Here is a 20,762-nt window from a genome sequence, read left to right as displayed (position 1 = left end):
TTCTTCTTCTTCTTCTTCTTCTTCTTCTTCTTCTTCTTCTTCTTCTTCTTCTTCTTCTTCTTCTTCTTCTTTTTTTCAAAAAAAAAGAAAAAGTCTTTTGTAGCCCTGCTTGGTCCGGTCCAGGCTTGCCTTGCACTCAAAGCAGTCCTCCTGTCTCAGTCTTCTGTGTTCAGGGATTATAAGCGCCCGGCACCACACTTGGTTAAAACTTTTGCCATTATTAGATCTATTGTTTTCTGCATATTCAGATACACACACACACACACACACACACACACACACAGATAGATAGATGATAGACAGATAGATAGATAGATAGATAATAGATCGATAGATAGATGTACAAACTAAAATATAAAATTAAATTACAATATGGTGAGATTTGGGTGCAATCCTTCCCTTAGTCTTTCCCTATTTCTATGTTCCTGTTAAGAGTTCTAAAGCTTCAGCTTTCACGCCTAAGCGTCTATTTTAGAGTCTCTTCTGGTTTCACACAGCTGGCAACTCAGCTGCGGTTGAAGGGTTATCCGAAAGCTCAACAACTCAAGCATCGCCCCCCTTCCTTCTGGAGACGGCAAGGTCCACACAGCGCAGCGCAAGAACCCCTGTTTGGCTCGGGTGGCGGTGGGTTGGGGGTGGGTGGGCGAGGGAAGCCTCTCACCATGCAAGACCTGGCAGGAACCAAACAGCCCTTGATATCCTAAGACCCCCTAGTACCCCTTCCACCAGCCCCGCCCCAGCCCACTCGGGCCCCAGCCACTCTCCCAGACCCCGCCCATCCGGAATCACGCACTCTCCGACACTCCGGGCTCCGCCCTTACGTTGCACTGGATCCCGCCCACCCGGCTCCAGGCTCTTCCACCCGGAAACTGTCCTGCTGGTTCAGGGTCTGATCTCCCCACTTGCGGCTTCGGGCCATGGAGGGGGACGGCCCCGCCGCCACGGTCCCGCACTACCAGCCGGCCTGCCCAACGCGGGACGCGTGTGTCTACAGCAGCTGCTATTGGTGAGCGAGCGCGGTCCCGGGGATCCGCGCGAATGCGCGCCGCCACCAAATGCGCCCTCCTCCCGGTCCTCTCCGGATCGCTGCAAGCCTACACTGCCAGGTTTTGGCGCCGGATTGAGGAGGGTTGGGTTCCTTAGCTGAGCCTGGGCCGTGTGGGTGTCTGAGGCGAGGGACGACGGCGCATCTTAGTGCCTGGGTACAAGGAAGGGGGGAATTGAGCTGGAGACCCTGGGTACCTGCTGAAGCCTGTGTGGTTTGAGTGGAGTACAGGTCATGTTAATTTTAAAGACAATGGAGACACAGTTTGAGGTAGCCAGAAATCCAGTTGAGGCAACACTTAACGCTACTGTAACCTACTGGCGTGATGATAACGGTTGCATTTGCACTTTCCTCTGCCTTGTTTTGGGTGCTTTGTGTAAATTAACTCAGATACTGTTCGATTGTAGCTTTGAAGAATTCCAAGGCACCAAAGGGTTTTTACTCAAGGCGTCAGATTGTAAGGCTAGTGCCCTAGTCTGCTTCTGCCCCTCCAACACGGTCCACCTTGGCTTTTTTTTTTCCAAACCACCTCACCTTCCTTTTTAAGTTTTATTTACATATTTATTTATTACAATTTATGCACTTTGTATCCCCACTGCAGCCCTCTCCCCCAGTCTCCTCTCAGCCTCCCCCCCCCCCGTCGCACCCACCCTCTCTCATCTCCAATGCCCTTTTCCTAGTCCTCTAATAGGGGAGGTCCTCCTCCCCTTCTATCTGACCATAGCTTATCAGGTCTCATCAAGGCTGGCTGCATCATCTTCCTCTGTGGCCTGGCAAGGCTACGCCCCCCAAGGGGAGGTGATCAAAGAACCGGCCACTGAGTTCATATTAGAGATAGCCCCAGTAACCCTTACTAGGGAACCTATTTGGAAATTGAGCAGCCAATGGACTTCTATCGCGGTTCTCTCCATGCATGTTCCTTAGTTGGAGTATTGGTCTCTGCAGCTCCCCCTGGGCCCAGGTATTTTGGCTCTGTTCTCCTTGTAGAGTTCCTTTCCCCTCCAGGTCATTCTGTCTCTCTCTTTTTCTTGTGTAGGGACTTTTTCCCCATCCTAGGAGTAACTTCCAGGTCATCTAAATATACTCTCCCCATTCCACTTGGCCATTCAGCCAGTGACACTAAGACCTTAACATTTATACAGCCATGACCACTACAGCCCAAATTTTGCTGTGACCCTTTAATACTGTTCCCTATGTTGTGGTGACCACCCCCCCACCAAAAAAATTATTTCATTGCTATTTTATAACTAATTTTGCTACTGTTATGAATTGTGATGTAAATATCTGATATGTAGGGCATCTGCTTTGTGACTCCTTGACCCACAGGTTGAGAACTGGTGGTAGAGCAATGCCTTGGAGACAGGTACCACGGTCATTATTGCCAATACAAAGCCTGCAGTATAGAATGGTCGTGGTTTGTTCTGGACCACACAACTAAGTTGTGGAATTAAGTCTGGAGTCTGTGATGATTGGAGCCCTTGTTTCTTAGCCATTGCATTGTGTATCTGCCCTGCCCAGTTACAAAGTCCTGCCAGTTTTTATCTGGAACATCTACTCTGTTTTCCTTCATTTAATTTCTTAGGGATGTGAAATGTGTGCTGGATGATTCTGTGCTCCAAGGGTATAGCAGGGAGTAAACTTCCTGGCAGGATCTCACGATTCTTATATTTTAGTGGGGTTAAAGCAGTCAACAACAAGTAAACTAAGTTCGGTTTGTGGTGTTTTGATACATTTTAAAATGATGCCATGCACACAACAGATCTTATATGAAAGAGTTTTTTTTTTTTTTTTTTTCCAGGGGAAGGGGAGTGGAAGAGAGGGCCTGAGTGAGCCATGAAGGCAGAGAGACAGACAGAGGGACAGAGATGGAGGAGGGGCCACTCCACAGGAAAACCAAAGCAGAGAGAGAGGCAGGGGCCCTTTTATTCCAGGCCCCCTGGCGGCAGCTACTGATGATCACATCACAGGTGCCTAAGCCCCGAGAGTGGGCTAGTGCATCAATAGTTGTGCACTAACGCTAAGGGCTATGAGAAAAATAGTACAAGAGAGAAGATGGTGACCTATAGTGCTTCACATTTTGGATATTTAAGGAAGGCATTGTTGATAAGGTGATGCTGAGCAGAAATCTGAAGGGAAAGCATGGGAGCTTTGTAGATACTAGCAGACGGTCATTTCAGTCAGGGAGCACGGCTGATGCAGTCCTGAGAGGATACACGTCATGAGTATTTCTGGGAGCAGTGTGTGAGAGGGGGGTGCTGAAAAGGAGTGGCACAGTCTGGTGGAAGACAGACAAGAGGTAGCACCTCTTCAATGGATGATCTCCGTTTGGCTCCTTGAGCTGCAGAGCCCTCCTCTGCCATCCTGGGGACGATTCCAGTTGCTTCCTGACAGCCCATTTGTCTGCTTCTGTGATGGTTAATGGTGTTGATTTGACAGGCTCTGAGATCCCTGGGGAGACAAACCTGTGGGTGTGCCTGCGAGGGAGCTTCTAGACTGGGCTAATTGAGATGGAAGATCCCCGCCCCCCAATGTGGGTGGCACCATTCTGGTTTGTGGACTGACGGACTGACAAGACTGATGGACATCCCTGTCTGAATAAAAATAAGAAAAAGAGCCAAGCACCGATATTGATCTCTCAGCCTCCCTGACTGGGGCTCAATGTGACCAGCTGCTTCGTGCCTTCCCCACCGTCACACTGTGCTAGAGTAGACCCTTTCTTCCTTATAATGTTGCCAGCTGGGCAGCGGTGGTTGGTGCATGCCTTTGATACCAGCCCTCAGAGGCAAAGGCCAGACTGGTCTGCAGAGATAATTCCAGAACAGCCAGGGAAACCCTATCTCAAAAAGCCAAAAAGGAAAAAGAAAAAGATGTTGCCATAGCAATGGACAAAGTAACTGACACTATTCCATCTACAGCTCTTTACACTCTGCTGGTTTCGTGCTGCTCAAAACGTCAAAACTATTCTAAATTTGGATGTGTTGAAGAATCATCTGAGAGCTTGTAAAACCTGTCTATCTTAGGGTTCTACCCTAGAGAGTTTGGATTTACAGGTAGTATGGTGGAGGATGATAGGGCTGCTTCTTTAAAAAAAAAATTTAATGTTGTCTACATATTTGTCCATACGCTTCATGTGTGACTGGTACCCAAGGAGGCTAGAAGATCCCGAGATTGGATTTAGTGCTAGGTCCTTGGGAAGAGCAGCCAGTACTTTTAACTGCTGAATCATCTCTCTAGACTCCCTTCCCCCTTTCTTTTCTAAAAGACAGGATGTCACTGTCTGTCCAAAAACTTGCTGTGTAATCCAGGCTGGCCTCCAACTCACAGACGTACTCCTACCCCACCTCCTGTGTGCTGGGATTAAAGGCCTGTGCCACCACGCCAGGCTTGCTTCATCATATTTTTTTGCCGCAGAGCCTATCTCTGGGCATCACAGGTTATCCGGTTAGTTTTTCCAAGGCCTGTGTTCTTCCAACCTTATTTTGAGCCTGCCTTCTCTTCCCTATTGAAGGGTTCTCAGCCTTGGCTCTGTTGGCATTCTGAGTGTCAATTCTGTGTTCCATGAATTTAAGGGTGTATAGTAGCATTCCTGTCCAGTATCAGATAAATGCTATTACCAGCTTTCCCCCACGTCCAAGCAGTGACAACCAAATGTATTTCTTAAATTGCTTGTCCTGCTGTGATTGGCATGCCAGTAAGCACACCTGACTGCGTTTGTTTCTCCAGTTCTTTTAACTTGAAATAAATGCTGCTTCTGCTGTATTCTGGTAGTTGTTATCTTTTCGGTCTCACTTAATGATAGTGGTAGCTAAGATTTGGGTGGGATTGTGTGGTTTTGCCGGTCCCCCACCTCCTTTTCCTTCCTTTCCCTGTCCCAGTGCTGAATATTGAATGGCCCAGGGTCTTTTTTTCTGAGACAGGGTTTCTCTGTATAGCCTTGGGCACCCCTGTAGTCGGCTCCTACCCTGGGTCTTGAGTTTTCCAGCATGCCACTGAGATAAACTCCGCTACCTCACTCCCACCCCTAGCCCTTTACATTCCGTTTTGTGAGGGATGCTCCCTTAAATCTGCTTCTTAGAATTCAGTTCATGGGTAACCCCTGCTGCAGCCCTTTTGTTGCTCTGCTAGCCCTTTTGCTAGGGATAAGATCAACTGATATCTTGGAAATACTATTATCACCACTCCCTGTTTTGTTTTTTCCATTTAACAGTAAAAATAGGTTCCAGTATCCATGACAAAGGCAGAGTACTTTCTGTTCCTGCTGCAGCTCCCAGCATCCCCAAAATATAAAGATTCACTCCCAACCCCCTTTAACATCAAAAGTTTCATGAAAAGGTGGGGCTAGAGAGATGACTAAGCAGTATGAGCACTTCTATTCCCAGTAGCCACATGATGGCTTACCACTGTCTATAATTCCATTTGCAGGAAATCTGATGCCCTCTTCTGTCCTCCTTAGGCTCTGTACACACATACACAGACATATGCAGGCGAAACGCCCCTACACATAAAATGAATCTTTATTTTTAAAAAAAGTTTCACTCGGCATGGTGGCATGTGCCTGTAATCCCAGCACTCAGGGAGGCAGAGGCAGGGAGATCTCTGAGTTTGAGGCCAGCCTGGTCCTCAAAGCAAGTCCAGGACAGCCAAGGCTACACAGAGAAACCCTGTCTCAAAAAAGTTTCATGAGTTGGGTATGGTGGCTCATGTCTATAACCTCAGCACCTGCAGGCAGAGGCCAGGAGAATAACTTCAAGTTTGAGACTGGCCTTGGTTCCATAGCAGGTTCTAGGCCAGACCCTGTTTCAAATATGAAACAACACAAGTTTCATGAGATTGCTCAACTTAAGTATTAGTTGTGTTATGGAAAATAATTGATGGCTGATTTTGGTGTCATATACTTGTAAACCTAGCACTCATGAGGCAGAGGCAAGAGGATCTTTATGAGCATGAGGCCAGCCTGTTCTACATAGTAAGCTCCAAGCCAGCCACAGTTACACAGTGAGACCCTACATAAAAAAAAACAAAACAAAAACAAGCAAACAAACAAAAACTTAGTTTTATTTTTTATTTTATTTATTTATTTTGTTTTTTTAAGACAAGGTTTTTCCAGATAGCCCTGGATATCCTGAAACTCACACTGTAGACCAGGGTGGCCTGGAGGTCTTCCCGAATCTCTATCTTTAGTGCTGGGATTAAAGGCGTGTGTCACCACCACCTAGCATGTTTTATCCATCTATCTATCTGTCTATCTCTATCTATCTATCTATCTATCTATCTATCTATCTATCTATCTATCTATCTATCTATCTTCACCCTGTATAACATTCATACAAATTTGAAAAGTAATGGGCACTGTGTGTTCAAGGCACCTCATATACTCGGCCTGCTGATAACGCTTGTGGACTTGTGAGCTGTGCGTTAATTCCAAACCATCTCAGGATGGAGATGTGGACAAGGTGAAAGGAGAAACTGCTGACCTGGACTGTTACTGTTTCCCCATCTCTCTCAGTTAATGACTCCCTCCTCTGCGTTTTCTCTATGCATCTTTTATAGCCTTAGGAGATAACTGGTGCTTTGGACCTGTGTGCTCCTTCCCATCTGTAGGCCGTAATTCACTATCTAAGCACTTAGCTGTGATTTGTGTCTCATATGCACTTGAAGCTGCTTGTGGTTAAGTCAGAATTCCTGTGGAGCAGACCAACATATGTCTTCTCAGAACTTGGATAAAAATATTTATGGGTGTGCTCAGAGCAGGGGGCCAGAAGAATGGCTTCTCTGTTTACAACACACCCAAGAAGAATCTGGGGCCATTGTGATGAGGGACACAAGCACGGTTTCCTCTCAGCGAGCAGATCCCCACATGCGACTCCCCTGTTCCTCCACATGACTTCCAGGCAAAAGCTGTGGGCCAGTACTCAGTGTCGGGGGGGGAAAAAGGTTCCAGGGTTTAGTTGGGCAGACGGCTGTCTCTAGCATAGTCGGTTCATGTGTGGGTAGTCCGTGGGTGGTTAGGAATAAAGACTGGACTGGAATTCTCTCCTCTCACCACATGGGATCCCCAGGAGTGAGTGCTGTCTCCAGGCTTGGACTTGACCTTTACCATCCGAACTGTCTTTCCCTCCCCAAACTTTTCTTAAAAGGGTGGGGGGAGGCTAAAGGTACCTGCTACCAAGTCTGAGGATCTGAGTTCAATCACTGGGACCCAGGAGGTAGAAGGCAGGAACTGACTCCTATTCCTGAAAATTGTTCTCTGACTTTCATACATGCACTTTGGCATGCATAAGTATGATACACACACACACAAATACACAAATACAAGGAGACACACAGAATAAATCAAATGTAATAAAAAGTTTAAAAGTGTTCATTTCTGTAATACTTTTAGTTTAGTTTAAGTTCATAAATTTCCTGCATACTGTTTCTGTCTTGCTTTATATTTAGGCAGTGAGGTGGGGATGGCTAGAAATTGGTCCTGACACACTGAGTGATATGCTATGAGTAGAATGTCGACTTTGAGCAGAGGGGTGTGTGTGTGTGTGTGATTCATCACACAGATAGGAACTCAAAGATTGAGCTGTGAAGACAGCTAGGAGTGCTTGGGAAGGAGGCTCAGGTACTGCTCAGTGTGATGCCCTGGGCATTGCTTAGATAGGTTCTGACCACTGTGTCAGAAAGCTATTGGCCTGTCGCATAGAGGTTTGTCTGGGACAGAGCATAGGAAGATGAGTTTCTTTTCTTTTCTTTTCTTTTCTTTTCTTTCTTCCTTCTTTCCTTCTTTCCTTCCTCCCTCCCTTCCTCCCTCCGTCCCTCCCTCCCTTCCTTCCTTTCTGTTTGAAACAGGGTTTCTCTGTGTAATAGCCCTGGCTGTCCTAGACTTGCTTTGTAGGTCACCCTGGCCTCAAATTCACAGAGATCCTACTGCCTCTGCCTCCCAAGTGCTGTGATTAAAGGCGTGCACCACCAGAACCCATCAGGGACTAGCCCCGGCTATGGCCAGATTCCACAAAGGAGATAAGTGAAGGAGGAGTGAGTCAGGCACAGAGGTCAGGGGAAGCCTGCATCCTGACCGACTGGCAGTCAGAGTGCTTCTTTATTTATACTGAACTCAGTAGGCAGGGGTAGATTCATGTTGTTCCAAAACATAGAGGGTATCATTTTGTCCTTAGATGCTTGTTTTCACTTCCTTTTGGTCATAAGTTTAGTCACCATTGATAAACTGTGACAGAGCAGAGTTATCTTTACAGTTTTCTTCATCAATCCCATAACCCAACTTTTACAGTCTTGTGGTTTCAAGGGCATTAGACGGAACGAAAATCTCCAAGCCAGCCTGGGCAGATTGCCATTTCCCAAGCAGTGTATTATCTTTTAATGGTCAGAGTGCTAGTTGTCATTAGCCCAAGAAAAAACTTTCAGACCAAAGCTTCTGTAGTTATTACTCAGTTTCTGGCATAATACAATGTTTATGTTTTATGTATTTATAGAATTTATTTATATGTCTAATCTTGGTATTCTTTTTTTCTTTGTCATAGGACATCACAGTGGTCCTACATGAGCTAACTTTTCTAAGAAAGGGAGGGGGTTCTTAATACTTTATTTTTTAATCATTTATTCATACCATTCTTTGTCCATCATTAGTAGTAAGAGGCTTTTAATGTGATCTGCTGCCAGATCAAACTTCTCCAGCCAACTGAATCTTTTTTTTTCTTGCATTATCTCCTTCCTTCTTTCCTTCTTTGCTTCTTTCCTTCTTTCGTCCCTCCCTCCTTCCCTCCCTCCCTTTCTTCCTCCCTCCCTCCCACTTTGTATCCCGGCCATCTCCTCCTAGTCCCACCCACTTTCCCTCTTCTCCCCCTATGCCCCTCCCCTAGTCCACTGCTAGGGGAGGACCTCTTCCCCTTCTATCTGACCCTAGCCTCTCAAGTCTCATCAGGGCTGGCTGCATCATTTATTTATTATGTATACAGTGTTCTGCCCAAATGTATGCCTACAGGCCAGAAGGGGGCACCAGATCTCATTATAGGTGATTGTAAGCCATCATGTGGTTGCTGGGAATTGAATTTAGGACCTTTGGAAGAGCAGCCAGTGCTCTTAATCCTTGAGTCATTCCTCCAGCCCCCAGCCCACCGAATCTTGTTTACCTTTTTAAGTTTACTTTGTTCTGATTATCGTGTTCCTGAGTAAGTGCAGGGGCAGATGTTCCAAGAGTATCTTGGAGAACAGCCTCATAAAGAGGTCTTTGGCCTCTTTGAGTCACAATCTCCAGGGTGCAAGGGAGACCTTCAAATAGGCCAGATAAAAGCAGAAGAGGATAGTATGCTCAGGACCTTGCTGGGGAAGCTTAGAAGCAGTACTTTTGGAAGACGGCATAAATGATTCATAAAAGTTGCCTTAAATCCAATATTTCAAGTAGTACAAATATCAAAAGCCCCCCAAATGTGCAACATGTGGGGGTCAAGACCAAAAATGAAGGATAGCACAAGGGCGATTGCATCATAAGGCTCAGCTGTGCTGGCTTTATGACTTTCGCTCTTTCTGTTAGCTATGGCTGTGCCAACACCTAAAAGAAAAGCTCTAGGAGAACTTTTAAAATGATTTCTTTCTTTATTTTTTAAATTGAAATGTTTTAGATTTACTTTTAATCTTATGTATGTATGTGTGTGTATATGAGTATGTACATGTGTGTCAGGTCTCCCTGGAGCTGGAGTTACAGGCAGTTGTGAGCTGCAGTGTGGTGCTGAGACTCAAAATAGGTCCCCTGGAAGAGCAGTAGGTACTCTTAACCACTGAGCCTCTAGGGCCTCACTATGTGGCCTAGTCTGGCTTTGAACTTGGCAGAGATCTGCCTCCTGAGTACTGGTATTAAAGGTACCAGGCAAGACAGAATTTTCTAAAAGATATATTTTTCCTGAAGGGATTTTTGGGGTACCCTACCCCAGGACCTCCCTCTAGAATTCCTGGACATGTCATAAAACTCTTCCTGCTTGCTTCTAGCTAGGGGCCCTTACCATGACCTGCAAACTTTCTCCACTTAATAGGTGAAGAAGAAAAGATGTACAGAGAGGTGTCATGAATGACTGAGTGAGAAGGCAGGATTTGACCCTGCCTGGTCTTCTGATTCTTAATCCAGGTCCCTTTGCTCTCTGGAAGACACTGTACGGTATCTTAAGTTCTTGTGAACTCTCACTGTGGAGGATTTAGGATTTAGGATTTTAGGATTTATTCTGTCACATTGATGTTGATTGCTTAGAAGCATAATACGTGTGTGTGTGTGTGTGTGTGTGTGTGTGTTATGGATGGATGGCTCTGATTATACACTTAAAAGAGGCTCTAAGCCATACACGGAGCATGACTATAATCCCAGTATACAGACGGTCATCACAAGTTTGTGGCCTATCTGGTCTACGCAATGAGTACCAGGGCAGCCAAGGTCTGCACTATAAGACATTGTCTCAAAAAGAAAGGAAGGAAAGAAACGCAATCTGCAGAGGCACGCCAACACATAGTTCGTCACCCACAAGGAAGAGACTAAATTCTAACTCAACTCTGATGGAAAAAAACAAAACAAAAAACAAACAAACAAAAACAAACCCTGTCACATTTCACAGACAAATGGGGAACTAGTGTTAACTGGGATTTATGGAGGGTTGCAGTGTGGTGTGAGAACAAATTTTACACAGGAGAAAAGCAGGTGCTTAGAGAAGCCAGGAAGTGCAAAGCTTCTTTTCTTGTCAAGTGATTAAGTTGGGATTCCACTGCTGTCTTAGCTTCTGGAACCCTGACAGTGTCTTACTGGCTACAGTCAGTCCTCAGTGCTAGGTGAGCTGTCCTGCAGCCCCCCAAACACACACACACACACACACACACACACACACACACACACACACACAACAGGTTGGCTGCCAGCTTGCTGACCATGCTGAAGCCACCTGTTAGCCAACTGTCAGATGAGGTGGCTAAGGTCCCCAATTACATCCTTATCAATCTTTTATTTGAATTTGAAAGACATAGTGTGCTCACTTGTAATTACGTTGGTTAAACAATTGCTTTATTTCAGTGAAGAAAACATTTGGAAGCTCTGTGAATACATCAAAACCCACAACCAGTATCCCTTGGAAGAATGTTATGCTGTCTTCATATCAAATGAGAAGAAGATGGTAAGTTGGTAAGTGATGACAGAAGGAAAATGAGATTTAGGGTGGCCTCAGAAGCTAGGTGCAGTCGGGATGCTATGCTATTCTAAAATGTGCTTTGCAATAGCAACCTTTTAAACATGAGATTTGGTGCAGAAGAATTCAGTCCCTTACTTGTAGGTGGCAAACTTTGTGATGGCGTGCTCCTCCCTTTCTTTTTGAGATAATGTCTTATCGTGCGGACCTTGGCTGACCTGGGACTCACTGTATACAGCAGACTGCCCACACACTGTGGTGACCTTCTGAGTACTGTATTATAGGCACAGTGTATTATAGTATTATAGGCACACTCCATATATAGTTTACAGCTTTTTTAATTGTATAATTAAAGCCATATAACTCAGACTTGAAGTAAAGATTTGTCTCTGAAGTATGAAGCATTAGAAGTAGCCCTTTGTGTTATAAAGGGCTTTGGCAGGCATTGTCTCATTTGGGGGTCATAGAAGTTCTTTGACATATAGGCAAGGTTTGGGCCAACTTTCTCCATTTTCTTTTATTGACTTCACTTCTGTTTTGGAGGCAGGTCTCATGTTACCTGTGCCCTTTTAGCCTTACACTCCTTATGTAGCTGAGGCTGGGATTACAGGCAGGCACTGCTGCTGTGACCTTTTTTCTCCAGTCAGTAGGTAAAGAGGGAACGATACAGAGAGGTCCCATGAATAATTGAGTGAGAAGGCAGGACTTGACTCTGCCTGCCCTTCTGACTCCTAATCCAGGCCCTGCACCCCAGACAACACTGCTCTACTCTCACTGTGAAGGATATTTAATCTTAGGAGGATTTGGACTTCTTTCCTTCATGTTGATGTTGATTCTTAGAAACATAAATGCTTTTGATGTTCAAATTTAATTTAGTTAATTAATTTATTTTTTTTCTGAGATAGGGTCTCACTATGTAGCCCTGGTAGGCCTGGAACTCACTGTTAGACCAGGCTGGCTTCAGATTCACAGAAAACCACTTGCCTCTGCTTTTGAGTTTGGGATTAAAATCAGCTTGGCTGAGTTTTTGGTGTGTGTGTGGGATTGGTGTTAATGTGTATGGTGTTTTACTTACATGTATGTCTGTGTACACTGTGCCTACAGAGACCAGAAGAAGGGATTGGATATCTTGCAACTGGAGTTACAGTATTTGTTAGCTGCCATGTGGATGCTGGGTACAAATCCTGGGTCCTCTGAGATGGCAGCAAATGCTATAAGCCGCTGAGCCATCTTTCTAGCTCACTTAGGAATAGTTTATTACTCAGCAATGTACTGGGCTCGAGACTCTGGAAGGATTTGAATGAAACTCATGGATGTCCTATATTTTGTAGGTACCTATCTGGAAACAGCAGGCAAGACCTGGGAACGGACCTGTAATCTGGGTAAGATGGCCACCTAAGAGCCTCTGACGAACTGTTCCTTGTGGCCTCTGAGTGATCAGTATGGTAAAGCAGATTGAAGGGATGCGATAGAAAAGCTATGACAGTTATTAATGAAAGGGTCTTTTGAGACTAGATGTTATTCTGTCTGTGGTAGAAGCACGATGGACATATATTTTCCTAACTTTTTGTTTGGGTCCTGTAACGGTTTGTGTATGAAATGTCCCCAACAGGCTACAGTGTTTGAATTCCTGGTCCCTAGCTGGTGATGCTTTTTGTGAGTTTGTGGAACTTTTTTAAGACCCAAGGCCTAGCTAGTAGAAATGTGTCCCTGGGAAAGGGCCTTGAAGGTTGTACCTGCTTCTAGTTATGGCCTGCGTTCTCTTGTTCGTTGCCTCCTGGCCTGTTTTCATGTGAGGAACAATTGCCTCATAATCCTGCTGCCATAATGCTTGCTCCCATCATTATACCTTCGCCTTAGGGTTGCTAGACTGTAGTCTCAGAAACCATGAGCCAAAATAAACATTTCCTCACGTTGTTTCTGTCAGGCCTGTGGTGCTAGAGCAGAGAGGTGTTGACTAGTACAAAACTAGTACTGTGCTAGGGAACCTGAGCCATCTCTCCAGCCTAGTCCTCTCTTTTTTAAAGATTTAATTTATTATTTGTTTTTGCGTATGTGTGCCCGTGTACAGCAGGTACATGCAGAGGTGACAACACATCTGCTTTGTTGAGGCAGAGTCTTTTGGTTTGTTTCTGCTTCTTTTCAAAAAGAAAAATAAAGGTTTGTGTAGGTGTGTCTGTCTGTCGTCTTTTGCTCCTGCTGCTGTGGTACAAGCTCTAGGCTCCCTGGCATGTGAGCTTTCAGGCCTGTTTGCACCTCCCATCTCACTGGAGGAGTCCTGGGATTACAGATGTTCAGCGCTACATCCATAGGTTGTCTTGAGTTGGTTCCCGGAGTTGAAGTTGAGTTGTCAGGCTTTCGTGCCCAGTTTCTTTTCCTAAGTCATCCTTGGCTCAAGATTTAGTATTTTTAACTAAAATACTAGGTAAATCCTAGGTAAATGTGACTAGCAATTGAAAAACAGGGCTGTTGTGGTGGAGGGGAATGTAAAGCTCCTCAGGCCAGGGGATGGAGTGGAGCTGTTAGCTCTTAGCTCATCTGGAGGGATGGAGTGCACTTGATAGATGGTGTTTCTGCTTTCTGTAGTTGGAACTGGAGCTGAAGGGAGCATTCAGTAGACACTGTTTGTTGTGTTGATGATCTTTCCCATCTCACAGGGAAAAGGATTAGCATGTTGAGTAAATGGTGATGTGCTGTAAGAAAGTCAGGTGCTGTTAGCGTGACTTTAGACCGAACAGTTATTTTGGTGCATTGTTTCCACAAGAACACTTTTTCCTGTGTTTGAAGAACCAGCGTATGTTATATGTCCTTTGAGAATCCTGCATCCTCCTAGCCATCAGCTGGTGCTGGCAGTGCAGTGTCTGAGAGTAACAGGTCCTTTCTGTAACAAGGCAGGGCCATGGGAGTGGTCTTTATCCTTCTCCCTTATTGGCTGTTTTGTTTTTGCGCTTTTCTTTTTTAGTTTTAAATTTTTTATTAGAAAAAAATAATAAAAAATTGAAATTAGTGTCCTTCTTTGGAATGACCTCAGGGAGACCCCAATGTTAGTAGTTTGGAGGGTCTCCCACTGTAGCTAACACATGACATGAATCACCATAGAGGGAAGGTTTACTTTGTGTTCAGTTTCTGGCTTCATCCATGATCGCTTGCCTCTATTTGTGCCTGTCATGAGGCAGGGGCACATGGTGGAACAGAGCTATTTGTCTCACAGCCAAGGAGAGAGGAGGAAGGGACTGGGCTCCCAGTATCTCCTTCAAGGATAAACCCCCAGTAACCAGAGAACTTCTGACTAGACTTCACTGTATTTGTTTTTAAGATTTCAGTATGTAGTTCTGGCTGGCCTGAAACTCTACATGTACATCAGGCTGGCCCTGGACTCACAGAAACCCACCTGCCTTTGCCTCTGTGCTGGGATTAAAATGCACATCCCATCTCGAAGCCTCCACTACCTTCCTAGTGCCACGCTGATAATTAAGCCTTTAACATGTTGGTTTTGGGGGACATTGAAAGTCCAGAGTGTAGGAGATAGCTTTGTAGACTTCTGCCTCTGTGTGTATGAATGAGTGTATGCTTCTGAATGCCCATGTGTGCCTTTACATGATCAAACTTTAAAATGTAATACAAAATACACCTGCGTCCTGTAATCAGATATTCTGTTCAGCTACAGAAAATGGGATGTCACCTAACAGTGGTTCAAACACTGTCAATGTTTAGGCGTTTTCCAGCCTTCAGTGTTGCAGGGTGTGTGTCTTACTATCATTTTGTTTTGCGTTACAAGGAGGGTGGTGTGAGCCCAATAGCGCCAGTGCTTGTGCACTGGTCCTGTACTGTTGGAACTGACTGTCCCACACCAGCTGGGTTAACCTCAGTGATTGTTATTCCTAGGATTATCATGTCGTTCTGCTTCATGTGTCACGTGAAGGACAGAGCTTCATTTATGATCTTGATGCTCTCTTGCCATTTCCCTGCCCTTTCGACATTTACGTAGAAGATGCCCTTAAGTCTGATGATGACATTCATCCACAGTTTAGGAGGTGAGGAAATTCAGTACCCAGTTACTGATTTTCTGAAGTAGGGATTGGTGATTACGAAGAAATGTTTTCTACCTCCTTTTCCTCTCCCTTTCTCTCTTTTTCTTTGTTCTCTCCTCTTTTCTCTTCTTCCTGTTTTGTCTGCATCCTCCCACATCTGCACTATTGGTGTGCTTTTTATATAAGACCTTAAGAGCACCTTAAAGCTTTAAAGGCTCATCATACAAAAAGTTGGTGGTGTTATAAACATTAGCTTAATGAGGGCCGGCCAAGCCTGAGGACCTGAATTCCATTCCTAGGAGCCATGTGGTGGAAAGAGAGAATTACCCCCAAACACACACACAAATTCACACTCAAATAAGTTTGTTAAGAAGTGAGCGTGATGAGATTCCCAACATTATCTTTCAAATGTATTGAGGATTTTTCTCATTTGCTGGAGTATGGCTAGAGAATGGCTAATGCTGTCAAAATCAAGAAAGACTCTACGCCACAACAAAATTTCTACCCCTTGCCCCTGATGTACAATTGATTAAATAAAAGTAGCTGGGTAGATTTACTTCCTGTGCTTTCATAGCTTTGTGTTTCAATCATTTCCTTTGGCTCATTTAATCAGCCACATACACGTGTGTGCATTAGTATCAGTGTAAAAGCTCATGAGTAGTCTTGTGTGTATCATAGACGTGAGTTAGAGTGCTGGCTGTGATGCCTCCCTGATAGAAGTAATGTTGATTTATCTGCAGGAAATTTAGAGTGGTTCGTGCTGATTGCTACTTGAAGAACTTTGCCTCTGACCGGTCTCACATGAAAGACTCCAGTGGGAACTGGAGAGAGCCTCCTCCGGAGTACCCCTGCATTGAAACTGGAGGTGAGCCATGGATGTCTTCCGTTTGTTCGGTTTGTTTCGGGTTTTTTAGGATAGGGTTTCTCTGTGTAGCCTCCTAGACTTACTCTGTAGACCTGGCTCGCCTCGAATTCCCAGAGATCCACCTGCCTCTGCCTCCCGAGTGCTGGGACTAAAGGCTTGCTGTGCCACCACTGCCTGGCTTCCCTTAGTCAGCTTTTGGATCAGCTCCCTGAGTTGTGAGGGTAAGTGAGAACAAGCACTCGGCGAGAATAAGTGCTGGGGAACAGAAGCCATGACAGCAAACTGCTCCATTACTGGATACGTTTGCAGGGACTCTGGCATCACCCCTTGTCACATAACAGCGGTATCAGGAGCACATTGCCATGGTGGGGCTTCCTGCTCTGGGAAAAGAAACCCCCATGCATCCTTCTGATTTGTGAAGTGTCATTTGAGTAACCCTGTAATAAAAGCTGCCTTAAGAGGGTTGTACCACAGCACTCACCTCCTAGGCAGCAGTCCAGCTGAGAGTGCCTTGAGAGTAAAGAATATAGCAGGCTGTTCACCTTTAACCATTGCTCAGCATTCATATGCTTTTGGAACATTGTCTATGATTGTAAGCCACTCACAAGATTCCAGTTAGGGTGAAGTCACCCTATCATGTGGCTAATGCACTCTGTAGGCTGTGCAGGATTCTGCAGAAACAGGGCAGGTGTGTCACTAGCTCAGAAGAAAGCAAAAAATATCTGGCACATTTGAAGGGGGTGAACCCTTAAGGGTTCTGACTGAGTTTTGAGTTTCTAGGTGAGGCTTTGAAATGAAAGAAATGACAGCAGCAACAACAAAACTGTGTGGTTGCTTGCTCATAGCTCATCTACATCCCTAGTTTCACACTAGAACCATGAAAGCTGTGTTAGAGGCGGCTTACCTCGACGTCTCCCGTGACTGGCTACGCAGGGCCGAGCCTGGGCACCGAGTGCCTTCGGCGGGAGACTGTGTGGATGTGGATTCTTGCAGCCTAGTACATGGTAGGTAATTTGCAGGCATGACTTTATCAGGACCTGGTGCTTTTTGGGTCAGTTGTTTGGCTTTGATGGCAGCTCATTAGGCGCCATTACCCATTTTTAGCTCAGCTTTAGTTAGCTTCTGCACAATAAAGGAAATTTATAATGTGAGCTGGGGAGATGCTTTGCTTAGTCAAGTGCCTGCCAAACAAGCATGGGGACCTGCGTTTGGATCTTCTCCCCGCAAGACAGAGTTTGTCTGTAGTTCCGGCTGTCTCTATAGACCAGGCTGACCTGGAGTGCAGATCTCCTCCTGCCTCTGCCACCTAAGCGCTGGGATCAGAGTTGTGTGCCAACACCTGGCTGAGTTTGGATCTTCAGCACCCAGTAGAAGCCAGCTGTGGTGTGCATGTTTTATCCTAGCACTGCAGGGGTGGGTCCCTGGAGTGGCCTGCGTGGGCCACTGAAGTCCAGGTTCAATGAGACACCTTCTCTTAATAAGGGGGAGAGCTACCAAGGAAGACACCTGATGTTGACCTCTGGTTTCTGGTGTGTGAATTTGTATGATGCACCTCCCCATACACACACACGTACAAACAGCCCTGCAGTGCCTATTAAGAATATTCTTTTGTCTGGGTGTAGTGGCACACATCTTTAATCCCAGCACTCTTGAGGCAGAGGCAGGTGGATCTCTGTGAGTTCAAGGTCAGCCTGGTCTACAAAGCGAGTTCCAGGACAGTGAGGGTTACACAGAGAAACCCTGTCTTGAAAAATAAGAATTTGGGAGGAGTTGAAGAGAAAGAATATGGTAAAAATACCTCATATGAAACTTTCAAAGAATAAAAAAAATTTTAAAGTACTTTTATTTTATTTTAAAATTTTTATTTATTATAAAATTTTAGGTATTTTTAGTTTTTTTAAATTAAAATATAATTATACTGTTTCTCCTTTGCCTTTTATTTTTTAAATTTTATATTTAGATTTATTTACTGTATATATCTGTTTTGCTTGTATGTATGTTTGTGTACCACATGGTGCCTGAGGAGATCAAATGAGGGCTCTTGAAGTTGGAGTTGTGAGCCACTTTCTGGGTGCTGGGACTCAAACCTGGGTCTTCTGCAAGAACAAGTACTTGTAATGGCTCCCTTTTGTGTGTGTGTGTTTTTAAAGATTTGTTTATATATCTATCTTATCTAGATATTTATTTATTTAGAAGAGGCATCAGATCCCTATATAGATGGTTATGAGCCACCATGTGGTTGCTGGAACTTGAACTCAGGACCTCTGGAAGAGCAGACAGTACACTTAACCTCTGAGCCATCTCTCCAGTCCCCCTAGCTCCTCCTTTTTATTTAGTTATTTTAGACAGGATCTAGGGTGGTGGCACACGCCTTTAATCTCAGCACTTGGGAGGCAGAGGCAGGCAGATCTTTGAGTTTGAGGCCAGCCTGGGCTACAGAGTGAGTTCTAGGATAGCCTGAGCTATACAGAGAAACCCTGTCTCAGACAAAACAAAACAAAACAAAACAAAACAAAAAAATGGACTCATTAGACAGGATCTCACTATGTATTCCTGGGTGACCTGGAATTTACCTTGTAGACCAGGCTAGTCTTAAACTCATAGACTTCTGCCTTCCTCTTTCTTTCCAGTGTGCCGCCATACCTGGCTTTTTGAAAAATAAAGAAAAAAATTGTTTAATTATGCATGCACCCTTTATACAACCTCTCATTTTATAAAATAATTTTAGGCTCCTAGAAAATTTGCTAACCAGGATGGAGTTCTTACGTTATCTTCCCTCAGATTCCCTTTTTAAAAAAATTGTATATTTATTTTCATTTTTTAATGCATATGGGAGTTTTGTCTGCATTATGTAGGTAAACTGTGTGTGTCCAGCGCCCAGTAAGAAGAGGGCATCAGAGCTCCTGGAATTACAGATGGTTGTGAGCCACAATGTGGGTATTGGGAATTGAGGTCCTCTGGAAGAGCAACCAGTGTTCTTAACTGCTGAGCCATCATGCCACCTCCTTGGTGTTAACCATAGCATAACCACAGAAAGAGGAAGAAGAGAGCGATGTAAAAATACTGCTATGTTACATAAAAATATTAATGATAATACCATGAAGTTTTTCAGGCTTCTCTTTTATTTCCTATTTATGGTGCAGAATCTAACTCAGGGGTGTGATATTTCGTTGTCATGCCTTTTGTTGTCTTTTGTTTTTGTTTTTGTTTTTGTTTTTGAGACAGGGTTTCTTTGTGTAGTTTTGGCTGTTCTGGCCTCCATTTGTAGATCAGGATGGCTGTGAACGCACAGAAATCTGCCTGCTTCTGCCTCCCTGAGTGTGGGGTTACAGGCGTGTACTGCCACTCCCAGCTGTCATGTCTTTTCATTTCCCCCCAGTCTGTGACAGTTTTCTTTCTTTCTCTGTTCTTGTACAACCTTTGTATTGTGAAGACTTCTGGCCATTACTCGCTAGAACTTCTCTCCATAGGCTGATGTGATACTATGTCTTGAAGAGAAGGCTTTGTGTTTGAGGCAAGAACATAGCAGATGTGATTTTGAACTCCTGTTCATGTGAATGGGTTCCTCACCTCTTAGGTTTCTGGGTTCTTCTGTTGCTGCTAACTTGCAATTTGTTTCAGCAGACATCTCTTTCCTCTTCTTTTCTAGACTCCAAAATGAACCTGAACGACTTCATCAGCATGGACCCTGAAGTAGGATGGGGAACTGTCTACACAATGTCTGAGTTTGTACATCGGTTCAGCAGTAAAAACTACTGAGCCTCATGCCAGTTCTTGTGGAACTAGAGAAGCTCTAGGATATGAATAAGCCATCCTTCTATTTAGTAGAACAGCATGGCACAGGCAGCTTAGAGGTATATTTTAATCATTAAATGTGATGGGAAACATTAATGAAAACAGAAATGAATGAGTAGCCCCCCCAACCCCAGTTTTTTTTTTAAGCTTGGGCTCTACCCCAGAGTACTATCTCCAATCCTAAATCAGTTAGTCACCAGCCTCAGACATAGACACACAGCAAAATAAAAGCTTTCCTGTTGATACGCCACACGTGGTGCATGGTCGCTAAGATATTCCCATGGCTTAGTGGTTGAGATATGCGATGACCTAGGCCAGCAATTGCTTTTGTGTAACCAGAAGTGTAGACTTCAAGCCAGCTCCTTTTGTCTGCTCTCTCTCCTTCCTGTCTGGCTATACTCTAAACTCCTTGAGCACAGGGTTGTGGCCTGTGGCTCTAAGAATCTGTTGCCTGTTAGAGGTATCTGTAAAATGTTTCTAGAGACAGCTCTGCTGCTTGGAAAGGGACACTGTTGTGAGCTGAATCAGCTATCAGTATTAGTCTTTTTGGACTACAGTATTTAAAAAAGCTGCAGATATCTTCTGTGAGTGTTGTTTGGCCTGTTTATATACACAGTTTTAAATAAAACTGACTCAAAATTAATTTTGTTTGAGAAGAATTTGTGGTTTTCTTTTTTCGGCAGTGGAACTGGGTGGTGTTGATGATTGAATGTAAGGCCACATTGAATGTGTGGCAAGTACTGTGCCACTGAGATACACTCATGTCACCATTTTTGTATATATGTCCTTATGTGTGTGTGTGTGTCTGTGTGTTCGTGCGCAGTATAGACCGTTGATGCTGAGTGTCTTCCTCAATGACTGTC

The 20,762-nt window shown here is 44.6% G+C and overlaps 1 protein-coding gene and 1 non-coding gene across 2 annotated transcripts; both read left to right on the top strand.

Moving 5' to 3' along the window:
- The first annotated feature begins 842 nt into the window (after positions 1-842).
- On the top strand, positions 843-20,542 carry Ntaq1 (N-terminal glutamine amidase 1). Its single transcript, XM_055626285.1, has 6 exons — positions 843-1,006; positions 11,097-11,196; positions 12,540-12,590; positions 15,094-15,242; positions 15,980-16,104; positions 19,754-20,542. Exons 1-6 carry the CDS (start codon positions 918-920, stop codon positions 19,861-19,863), a joined length of 624 nt encoding a protein of 207 aa, XP_055482260.1. The 5' UTR covers positions 843-917; the 3' UTR covers positions 19,864-20,542.
- Positions 6,779-6,906, top strand: LOC129690950 (small nucleolar RNA SNORA11). Its single transcript, XR_008722398.1, has one exon. It is a non-coding gene; the product is annotated as a small nucleolar RNA SNORA11 (small nucleolar RNA).
- Positions 20,543-20,762: the final 220 nt, after the last annotated feature.

This window comes from Psammomys obesus, unplaced genomic scaffold, assembly GCF_907164565.1.
Source record: "Psammomys obesus unplaced genomic scaffold, mPsaObe1.curated_primary_1811, whole genome shotgun sequence".
NCBI classification, from domain to species: Eukaryota; Metazoa; Chordata; class Mammalia; order Rodentia; family Muridae; genus Psammomys; species Psammomys obesus.
The sequence above is the reverse complement of the archived record's forward strand: the minus strand, read 5'-3'. Positions and strand labels throughout refer to the sequence as shown.